The 11,507-nt window shown below is 49.0% G+C and overlaps 1 protein-coding gene across 1 annotated transcript in view; it reads right to left on the bottom strand.

Annotated features, from left to right (window-relative positions):
* Window positions 1-591: 591 nt before the first annotated feature.
* Window positions 592-11,507, bottom strand: part of GLI1 (GLI family zinc finger 1) — a 318,627-nt gene continuing 307,711 nt past the window's right edge. Inside the window, exons 10-12 of the mRNA XM_069653582.1 lie at window positions 11,025-11,267; window positions 7,779-8,061; window positions 592-6,358 (exon numbers count right to left, since the gene is read on the bottom strand). Of these exons, the coding sequence (XP_069509683.1) occupies window positions 3,900-6,358; window positions 7,779-8,061; window positions 11,025-11,267 (2,985 nt within the window). The 3' untranslated portion in view covers window positions 592-3,899. The remainder of the gene's footprint in view (window positions 6,359-7,778; window positions 8,062-11,024; window positions 11,268-11,507) is intronic.

Here is an 11,507-nt window from a genome sequence, read left to right as displayed (position 1 = left end):
GCGGCCTCACTTAATTGAATGCACTTTGTTGCACCGTGTAGGCATGCATTTGGCATAAACGAATTGAATATACACCAGGATACTTTGTCTGAATGCAATTTCTTGTATCTTGTAACAATACAACACTGACACAATGGGCTCAACTAGTGTCATAGTGACCTTATGTAACAGAACAGAATTCTTTCATTGTGCAACCGCAATGCTGTGCAATAAATTATTACTTTAACAAAATATACTTGCAGACCAGCGTAGGTATCTTCTAATATTGCATAAGACTCCAGGGATATGGGCCGGAGGAGGCCTCATTGCTTTCCAGAAATCATTCCTCATGGTCCAGACAGCGAGCTGGCCTTGGGCTCTGGGCTGCTGTTTCTTCGGTGGAGCCATGCCTACAATTCGAACCCCCAGAACCCCCCGTACCCCCACACGTGTGTGCGCCATCGTAGACATTTATGACTTTCATAGTCCTCTGCGGGGGGAGGAGTTATGATGTTTTTAAATCTTTATTACCGCTGGTGGTATAATTGAATGGATCCTGCTTTATGTTGTACCAAAAATGAGTGGGCATATAATATGAAACAGCCAACAAAATGTCAATTTCTCAACATATTTTTATTTTATTATTATGAAAGAGACTTTGCTAGCAAAACAAAGATTTACATATAAAAAATACACATACTTTATATATGTACAAAACCGCATACAAAAACAGAGGCACATGTGACTGGCATGCAGCTAGTTAAAAAGCTTGATAGTCTTTAAAAACTCTTTTTGTGTATACAAAATATCAGTCCTTTTTTAAAAAAAAAAATCAGCATTAGATTTTTTTAAAAACTGAAGACAAAACCAAGTACCAATTTTTCTTTAAAATAAAAATAAAAATAACAATTTCTTTGGTTTTTTTCAAGTTAGCTTGAGTGCACATCTCCAAGGGATCTGGGTGGAATCCCGCCATCACACCTGTGGGAAGTGCATAGGGTGCGTTTCGTGTTTGTGTGCACAGAGAAAGAGTGGGATTCTGAGTGTGGGTTGTAAACAGAGCCCTGTTGGCGGAAGAGCGGTGTGGGGAAGGAAGGAGTGGGGTAGCAGAGGATGTAACATCCTGTGTGAGATAAACACCTCTGCTTAAATTGGGATTTGGGTCTAAGGAGCACAGGGTGGGTGAGTAATCGGTAGGAGTGAGGGCACCAGGCCCTCTGGGGAACAAGTGATGCAGCCAGAGGATTTTAAGTGGTGCATGTGGGTAAAATACTACACGTGACTGGGAAAGAGCCCCAGATTGTACCGGAATGAGCTGCACAGAGAGTTCCCAGTCAGGGCGGAACGCAGCAGCACAAACAGTTCCCAACCCTGTTCTAGTAAAAGGTGAAAGACTGGGTATCATGTATCTAGCAAAGCAACCCCGTTGGCAGAAGGCCCGAGTCGGCGCAGAACGCGGCTGCCCAGAGAAGTGCCTACATTGCCACATGCCGCACAGACTGTGGCACAGTGATGCAGCACACCGTGAGCAGACCGCAGTGGCTCTGGTGCAGGTCAAGCCTGACAGACTGTGCTACAGAGCGGGGTGCAAGGGGTGACACCAGCTGATCCGATTGGCTGCAGTCTATCAGAGCAGGGCAGCTTCAGGTGCTGGTTTCCTGTGCCCTGTGTCATGGGCACGAGTTGGGTCTTTGTTACCCTCTAAAAGGTAAGCATTTGCGATGCAAATTGTGAATACTGCACTGTGCTGTCTCTGCTGGATTGTGCAACAAGCTAGGATTCTAGGACACTGGGAGTGTATGTGCAGTCTGTGTGCCTTGACACACATGATCTAGTGCTATTTCTCATAAAGTGAAGATGCAGAGGCCTGCTAAGCCAGAATGTGTTCGTCCCATTGGCTCGGGTATGGGCTGGTGGTGGCATAGAGTCTCGTCTTGCCACAATGTCTGGTCTCTTATGAACAAATCCTGATTTTCCACAAAGGAACATGTATGCAACCTGTGTCACCTCTGTCAGACCATGCAGCATTCTGCAGAAAAAGTACAGCGAGTCGCTTGGACTGTACGAGCAAGCACCCAAGGTGAATGCAAAAGTCCACCTTGTGTATGTGTAAAGATCTTCTGAACTTCTTGTTGGTGGGTTACATGAGTTCTGTTATCATGGAGAAGTTGGGCAGGATTTGAGATATTCTGTAATCATGCAAAGGAATACTTGGATTCTAAGAGACCTGTAATCATTGAGACCTATTGTTGAGTGCTGCACGTTCTGCCACCAGGAAGAGGTTGTGTTGGGTCTGTTATGTTCTGTAATAATGGAGTCATTTAGTTGGGTTCTATGCGTTCTTTAATCGTGGAGACCTATTGTCGGGTGCTAGGTTCTGCAATCATGGAGAAGATTGTAAGCTTCGAGGAGTTCTGCACGCACAGAGAAGTATGGTGGGCTTCTACGGGCTCTTCCATGGTTCTGAAAAATGTCTAGGTTCTCTAGCTTCTGTAACGGTGGAGAAGAAGTGTAGAGTTCTTTTATACTCATGGTGAGGTATTGCTGGATTCACTAATCATACCATCATAGAAGCATATTCTCTAGTTACCTGAGAACTTAAATTCAGGAGCGGTTTGCGGGGTTCCATTGGTACTACAAACATGGAAGTGAGTTATTATGTTACAGGAGTGCTATTACCATGCAGTAGCGTAGTGATATCTTAGAGTTATTGCATTTCTCTGGAACCAGCATCTCTATATGTGTTTGTATGATGCGCACAGAGAGGTTTTGCTGGAGTATGTGAGTATTCTAATCATGTAGCAGAATGGTGGCTTTCATTTGACAATGTATTGCTAAAAGGACACCAACGTGTTTCCTTTTCTTGAAGCAATGGTAATACATACAGTGTGAAAGAAACTGTGGATGTGACAGTCAGATCTTGAAATAATCTGATGGACATCATTATAATTATGGGAGTTACGATTGCCAACTGCTGAATCTCAAGAGTACGTATCTCAGAACGCAAAGCCTGTAAGAGGTGAATGCATACTCCAAGCTATGAATCCCTAATTCCATAGCCAGACCGATGGCCTCTAAGCTGACCATCTAAAAAGGAGTGTGTGTCCAGGCCCTCTGGGCTTGCAACATCCTTTTGCTGGTTTCTGTCCTGCATTCTGGAATGGCCGACCAGCGGCAGAGCAACCTCACTGTGTCCTCGCTCTATCTCCTGTGTCTCGAACAACAGTCAGTGCATAATGGTCACTTGATGTCCGGGGTCTACAGGACCTCAGGCATTTCTATCGTGGCAGTGTTACAGGCAGTGCTTATCTTCAGAGGTGTTTCTATGAACAGGAGGTACATGAAAAGAGCCTTATATAAACCCTCTGCATTTCAGCGTGAACTCTACTCCCGCAGATATTGAGAGAAACTATTGACCATAGAAAGGGGTCGAGCTGGAGCACTAAAGATCATAAGAGGAAAATGTTGCTTTCGAATTTAAGACGTACCTAGAGGTCGGTGCAACCCGCTTACTTTACCAGGCATTTCAATTTTGTAGTGTACAAAGGTAATACAAGACCTCTTGCTCTACAAGGACATCCACTCAACAAAGCTAAAACTGGTTCAAAGTTCACTTGAAAATGCTGAACTTTCCGTCATTGTTTATTTTGCCCTATCACGTGTCTTTCTTTACGCCATTGCTGAGGGATGCTTCCATCGCTGCCCCTGTGGGTTCTTCGCGAAGGAGTTACCCTTAGCCTGATGCTTCTCAGACACCTAGCAGTCTCTCCTGGAGCATTCCACTGAAGTGGGGTTCACAGGAACGGCTGCAGCATCCAAAGGCCCGGGGGAAAGCATTGAAGCTTTTCAGATCCCCTCCCATCGGAATACGGACAGTTATCCGAACGTGTCCTCAGAATGTGCAAGCTGGAAATCAAACCTCAAGAGATTGTGTTGAGAAACTTGTTTTCTCCAGCTAGAGATGTCAACATGGAGGTCATATCGCCAATGGCCATGTTCGGCATTCCCGGCTGGAGCATTACGGCAGAGTTCTGAGGCGTTGTTAGGCGGGATGAAGTTTGGGATGATGCGTGAAGGGCACTTGGGCTCAAGCACCCTGGTATCAAGGAAGATGAGTCTGCATCATCGATAATAGCTGCAAAATCAATTTGGGTGTTCTCCAAGTCCAAACTGTCCAATGAATTGGAGACTTGTCCTTCCATATAAAGCAATGCATTCGGCCTCAAGGGGTCCATTGGTGCATTGTACTGGCCCGGCTGTTGGGTTCCACAGTTCATATGTTCATGATTTTGAAGGGGCGCCATTTTATTGGTCCCCACTTTACCTGGATGCATGTTCATCTGGCCTGAGTAATATGTCATGGTTGCATTATCAGGGGCCTCTGTGTGAGCCTGGATTGGTGGCAGTCGAACTAGTCTCCTTGGGCTGGTCTCAGAGGTGGGATATGTGGGGCTTAGCTGGGATGAACTGGTCATACTGCTTTGTCTGCTGAGCGGTTTGGGGCCACCAGGGGGGTGAGGAAGTACCCCTTGATGGAAGCATTGTGCCCCAGGGCTCATTAAAGCTTTGCCACGGCTGTGCTGATTGTCATGTGAAGCAGGGCTCATCAGATTACACTGTGGTACCTTATCCTGGTAACTGCTGTACTTTGGACTCATGTACTGTTGAGTGTGGGGGCCGTGCACGTGCTGGACCTGGCCGGTGTCAACACTTGCCTGGTTTAAGCCAATCAGGTTTTCGTTCTTGTGCTGCTCCTCCCACATCAAGGCCTGCTGCGACTGCACATAGTTCCTCACCATCATCTCCTTGACCTGCATCATGGGCGTCTGAGGTCTCCGCCCATGCGGGTTTAACATATCAGGGTTCAGCCCCATATTCAAGCACGCGCCTTGCTGGTTTTCGGGTGATCCCTGGTAGTCGCCATTCATATCACTGGGCACAATAGCCATCACGTTAGATTGGGCCATGGGGTGCTGTTGCTGCCCCGCCGATTGTTTCACATTCTGGCATGCATTCATGGTTGGCAAAGACTCGTGAAACTGCTGCTCGGGTTTGATATGGACCTGTGCTAAGTGGCTGAGCCTTTGGTGGTTTGCAAACATTTCCTGCTGGCACGGACCATTGTGAGCTAAGCTTGGTGGCTTGGCATGCAGAGATGGACTTGGGTTAGAGTACTGAGCCTGACACTGACCTCCTGGCACCATGTTAGGGTGCATCATTGTCTGGTTTGGGCTACCCATCGGGTCCGCTCTACCAGGGCTGATTTCATTCCACTGGATGGGCCCATTGGTGTTGTTCTGAAGGCCTTGCATATTTGGGAAGGGCTGTCCATTGTGGTTCATCTGGCATTGGTTCAGGTTGTAACCGCCAGGCAGATGACCATTGTCCAAACGTGCTTGGTTCTCCGAGTTGAGAGTTGAGTTGGCAATGGTTTTCCTCGATGTACCATAAGCATTCACATCCTGCACATTCATCGCTTGAGATTGGCAGCTGAAATGTACGTGGTCATTGGCAGTTGGCACAGCGGATGCAACCCCTGGATAGTTCATGTAAGGTTCCAGCTCACTGTGACCTCCTATATTTGCGTTGCTTATATGACTGAGTTCATCCACGCCCACTGATTCCATGAAGACATTCTCTGTTATGCTGGGAGGTCGTGGGGAGAAGATGTGCCTTTGGAGGTTAGCATCGGACCCGCCAAGTTGTTGAGGAAGGGCAGCCATCTGCCTGCCCATCATTGCAGAGTTCATATTAGTCATGCTTTTGAATCTCTGGACCTTGGGGATGGCCTGTTGGTCCACGCCACTTCTGACGGGGTCACTGGCTCGCCTGATGCCGCCTCCTGGTGCCAGGAGTGGATGCATAATACCAGTCCCGAAGCTACGGTGATCATTACCACTGTGTCTTCTCTGAGGACCACTCATTGGGAAGGAAGGCATGGCCGAGCCATGGTAATCAGCTGCATATCCCATTCTTGTGTTCAGGCCCATTCTCTCCATGTTGGGAAGGGGAGTAGGCGGCGGACCCCCAGTCGCTGCAGCATACTTTGCCTTCAGTCTATATTGCTGTGCAGGCGTGAAGTTGGACAGTCCTGGCAGGCCACCACAGTGACTTGCCTCGCTGGATCTTCGTGAGGCATCCGTGGAGCCAGAGTCATAAGGGTCCACCACGGCCATGCATTCGCCAGGCTGCTGGTTGGAGAGGTAGGGGGACACCACCGAAGACCTTCTGCTGACGGTGTAGGCAGAGCTCATGGTGCTTGTGGTGCTGTTGCGCCGCTCGTTAAGCTGGTTCATGGCGTTCAGGTCATTCGCAGAGATCTCCATGAGGCGGCGGTTGGGGACCATTAATGGTGGCCCAAAGGCATCTCCATGGGAACCTGAAAGAAAAGAGTGATACAAATGTAACCATGTTTGCAACATAGACAAACTCATCCCTTTCTTCAATACACTAAGAACGCTCTGCTTGCCTACAATACCACCCATGGTTCTATTTTTCTTTGTTCACGCAATAAATACGACTTCATAATATTGCTAAAACCCCTCTTCCTACCCGCTCACTACCTTCTCCTTCATTGCATGTTACCCCTCGCCCTTCCACAGCTCACTCCTTCTTAAAAGGTGCCCTTATTAACGCCGGATCAGCTATTTCTAATGCTTCAGCTATATTTGACCTTATCCAGGAATCTATGTTAGATTCACTACTGATCACAGAGACGGGGTTCACGGGGGACAGCCCGCTTCTTCTCCTCCCAACCATTCCTATGGAAGATCGAGGCCACCTCACATTCTAATCCCACTATTACCTCATCACTACAAGGATCTTCACGCTTCCCCAACCTTTTTTAACCATGAACTCCTTCTTCTTGGGGATTTTAATATTCAGTGTGATTGCCCCAACACCCTTGATCCCTCCAGACTTTTGGATATAACATAGTTGTCATTCACTACACCTATGTACTATGTCTACCTCACACACGGGAGGACAGTGTCCTGATGTAATATGTGCTCGTAAACAGCCCCGTCCATCAATTAAACCCTTCCTGTATTCTGGAGCGACCATTTCATCAGATATTTTATGCCAAAAACATCCCACCACTACCGTTTCTACCGAATGCAAAATTATCAGAAAAAGCTCTCCTGAACATTAGTTCAACGGATCTTGCTACTTCTCTTCCCCGCTGTTAACCTGATTGGCAAACTAATTCCTTTTGTGATCAATGTCAAATTTCTTTCCAGACGGCAATCAATAAAATTCCTTTTTCATCCCAGTCTCCTAGAAAAGCTCATAACCCCTGGTACTCTCAGTATCTTAAGTTACTTAAGCATCAATATAGGAAAAAGAACAACTGTGGCACAAAATTAGAAACACTGACCAGGGAGTAGACTTCCGATTTTCCCAGGGGATTCAGGGCGTGGACAACATTTGAGGACGTCCCATTGAAAGTATAGGGACTTTCAGCACTGATGGCCTTTCCCGGGGGAGAGGGGCAGTCCCCAGAGCACCCACGTACTCGTGCCCCTGACACTGACCATCTACCGGACACCCGTGCTGATCACTGACTCTTTGGGTCTGATTCAGAGAAGCGTTTTATAATGGCCCAATCCCATAGGAAAACACTCTGTGAATCAGGCCCTTTGACTCACATAGGTCTTCATTAACTCGATACTGGTTTATGTTAGCATGCCAAATGCTGTGAATTGCCTAGCTATAGAAATGGTCCCCAAACAGCCCCTGGCACTGGAGCAAAGCTCTGGGGTAGGACATAGGGAGATGCTACTGGGCCTTGCATCGCTCACCATTGATTGGAAGGCTGGGCAGCTTTCCTGGCTTGGTGGGCTGGCCCATCTTGCGCAGCTGCTTCAGTTTGTCAATCCGAAGGTTCTCCATCTTCTTGAGTGCCAACATGCCGGTGTGGCCCACTGACTCGACGGATGGGATGTCCTCGAGGGTGGAGAGGTCCTCGAAGCTGCCGCCAGCATTTGCATTCATCTCCACTCCGCTGTCATTGTTGTTGGTGCTCCCAATTGGTGAACGCTCGCTGCTGCAGGACGACTGGCCGCCAGGGCTGGGCTGAGGTTTCTGCAAAGCAACAGAGAGAAATCAATGAGAAGCCCAACAAATGGTTAATATTTCAAAGGAATCAGTGTGAGAATTAGGGATACTTCCCTAACAGGCCGCTAGCACAGAGAAGCATGTAGAGTGGAGAGTGACATTCGCATGTCAGGCTGGGGGACTGAGGAGGGTGCGGGATGGCCACTATTTGCATGGTAGTGTTCCAGGAAAGGAAAGCGTGGTAGGGCCTTGGATTTTCTTTTTCTATGGGTGCACGCCGGGGGCGGCTCGGCTGGGTGGCCTTTGGATTTCATATTTCTGTGGGTGCATGCCTGTGACGCTTCGGCTGCTTGGGCCTTGAATTTCTTATTTTTGCCGGTGCATGCCTTGGACACCTCGGTTGCATGGGCCTTGGATTTCCTAGTTTTGTGGGTGCTTGCCTGGGACGCCATGGCTGCTTGGGCCTTAAATTTCTTATTTTTGCCGGTGCATGCCTTGGACACCTCGGTTGCATGGGCCTTGGATTTCCTAGTTTTGTGGGTGCTTGCCTGGGACGCCATGGCTGCTTCTGCCTTGGATTTCCTATTTCTGTGGGTGCTTCCCTGGGACGCCACGGCTGCTTCTGCCTTGGATTTCCTATTTCTGTGGGTGCTTGCCTGGGACGCCACGGCTGCTTGTGCCTTGGATTTCCTATGTCTGTGGATGCATGCCTTGGATGCCAAGGCTGCTTCGGTCTTAGATTTCCTAATGTGGATGCATGCCTGGAACTCCTCGGCTACTTGGGCCTTGGATTTTCAATTTCTGTGGGATCTTTCCTGGGACGCCCCGGCTGCTTCTGCCTTGGATTTCCTATTTCTGTGGATGCTTGCCTGGGACGCCCCGGCTGCTTCTGCCTTGGATTTCCCTTTGTCTGTGGATCCATGCCTTGGATGCCACGGCTGCTTGGGCCTTGGATTTCCTATTTCTGTGGGTGCATGCCTGGAACTCCTCGGCTACTTGGGCCTTGGATTTTCGATTTCTGTGGGATCTTTCCTGGGACGCCCCGGCTGCTTGTGCCTTGGATTTCCTATTTCTGTGGATGGATGCCTGGAATGCCTCGGCTGCTTGAGTCTTAGATTTCCTATTTCTGTGGGGCAACCCTTCTGCTTGGGCCTTGGATTTCCTTTTCCGTGAGTTTCATGCAGAGTATGCCACGGCTGCGTGGGCTTTGGATTTCCTATTTGTGTGGCTGCATGCCTGGGACGCCTCGGCTGTTTGGGCCTTGGATTTCCTATTTCTGTGGGTGCTTGCCTGGGGCGTCCCAGCTGCTTGTGCCTTAGATTTCCTATTTCTGTGGATGGATGCCTGGAATGTCTCGGCTGCTTGGGTCTTAGATTTCCTATTTCTGTGGATGGATGCCTGGAATGTCTCGGCTGCTTGGGTCTTAGATTTCCTATTTCTGTGGATGGATGCCTGGAATGTCTTGGCTGCTTGGGTCTTAGATTTCCTATTTCTGTGGAGGCATGCCTGGAATGTCTTGGCTGCTTGGGTCTTAGATTTCCTATTTCTGTGGAGGCATGCCTGGGATGCCTCGGCTGCTTGGGTCTTAGATTTCCTATTTCTGTGGATGGATGCCTGGAATGTCTTGGCTGCTTGGGTCTTAGATTTCCTATTTCTGTGGAGGCATGCCTGGGATGCCTCGGCTGCTTGGGTCTTAGATTTCCTATTTCTGTGGATGGATGCCTGGAATGTCTTGGCTGCTTGGGTCTTAGATTTCCTATTTCTGTGGAGGCATGCCTGGGATGCCTCGGCTGCTTGGGTCTTAGATTTCCTATTTCTGTGGAGGCATGCCTGGGATGCCTCGGCTGCTTGGGTCTTAGATTTCCTATTTCTGTGGAGGCATGCCTGGGATGCCTCGGCTGCTTGGGTCTTAGATTTCCTATTTCTGTGGATGGATGCCTGGAATGTCTTGGCTGCTTGGGTCTTAGATTTCCTATTTCTGTGGAGGCATGCCTGGGATGCCTCGGCTGCTTGGGTCTTAGATTTCCTATTTCTGTGGAGGCATGCCTGGGATGCCTCGGCTGCTTGGGTCTTAGATTTCCTATTTCTGTGGATGGATGCCTGGAATGTCTTGGCTGCTTGGGTCTTAGATTTCCTATTTCTGTGGAGGCATGCCTGGGATGCCTCGGCTGCTTGGGTCTTAGATTTCCTATTTCTGTGGAGGCATGCCTGGGATGCCTCGGCTGCTTGGGTCTTAGATTTCCTATTTCTGTGGAGGCATGCCTGGGATGCCTCGGCTGCTTGGGTCTTAGATTTCCTATTTCTGTGGAGGCATGCCTGGGATGCCTCGGCTGCTTGGGTCTTAGATTTCCTATTTCTGTGGATGGATGCCTGGAATGTCTCGGCTGCTTGGGTCTTAGATTTCCTATTTCTGTGGAGGCATGCCTGGGATGCCTCGGCTGCTTGGGTCTTAGATTTCCTATTTCTGTGGATGGATGCCTGGAATGTCTCGGCTGCTTGGGTCTTAGATTTCCTATTTCTGTCGAGGCATGCCTGGAATGTCTCGGCTGCTTGGGTCTTAGATTTCCTATTTCTGTGGAGGCATGCCTGGGATGCCTCGGCTGCTTGGGTCTTAGATTTTATATTTCATGTGGGTGCATGCCTGCGAAGTCCTGGCTGCTTGGACCTTGGATCTCCTATTTCTGTGGGTGCATGCCTGCTACGTCCTGGCTACTTGGACCTTGGATTTCCTATTTCTGTGGGTGCATAGCTGGAGCGCCCCGGCTGCTTGGGTCCTGATTTCCCTGTAGGGTTCATGCGTGGAAGGTACAAGCGTATGGGGCCCGGGATTCCTTGTACGGTAGAGGGTACAGCTACGTGAAATCCTACATCTGAGTAGTGGGCCGCATGGCCAGGTAGGTCATGCTGGCTGTGTTTTCCCTGGATGAGGTGTCCTCCTATTGCTGTGTAAGAAAGTAACAGGCTTAAGAACATTAGAATGGACTACTTACCAGCATCCCGTCCGGCACCATAAGTTTGCCCTCTTCTCGCCTCCCGTCGCCATCTTGCTCACCACTGGGGCCTGCCATAGGCCTCACGCCGTCCGGCGCCCCCAGGCTCCTCGTGATGCTGTCCCCTCGGTGCTTCTTGGTGATGTGTGCCTCCGGCCCGTGCACGGTTTTCACGTGCTTGCGTAGGGAGCTGGGGTCTGTGTACCTCTTCGTACAGCCGGGGATCTTGCACACATAGGGTTTCTGGCAAAAGAAGATATCGTCAGATTTCAAAAATACAAATTGAAACAAAACAGTGAGCAGCAAAATCACACCTCATACCTTGAAACCAAAGCCTGACTTCAATTATTTTCCTTTCGGGGTTTTTATAAAATGTGCCAGCGGGGTAAGGAAAAGCCTAAAACAATAACATGATTTTTCTAGATATTTTCTGACCCTTGTGAGTTTCTGGGTGCGCCCCAAAAATGTGATTTTCAGATGGTC

Source organism: Ambystoma mexicanum, chromosome 3q (genome assembly GCF_040938575.1).
Source record: "Ambystoma mexicanum isolate Mex_15411 chromosome 3q, UKY_AmexF1_1, whole genome shotgun sequence".
Taxonomy (NCBI): Eukaryota; Metazoa; Chordata; class Amphibia; order Caudata; family Ambystomatidae; genus Ambystoma; species Ambystoma mexicanum.
This window is presented reverse-complemented; position numbering and strand designations above follow the sequence as displayed.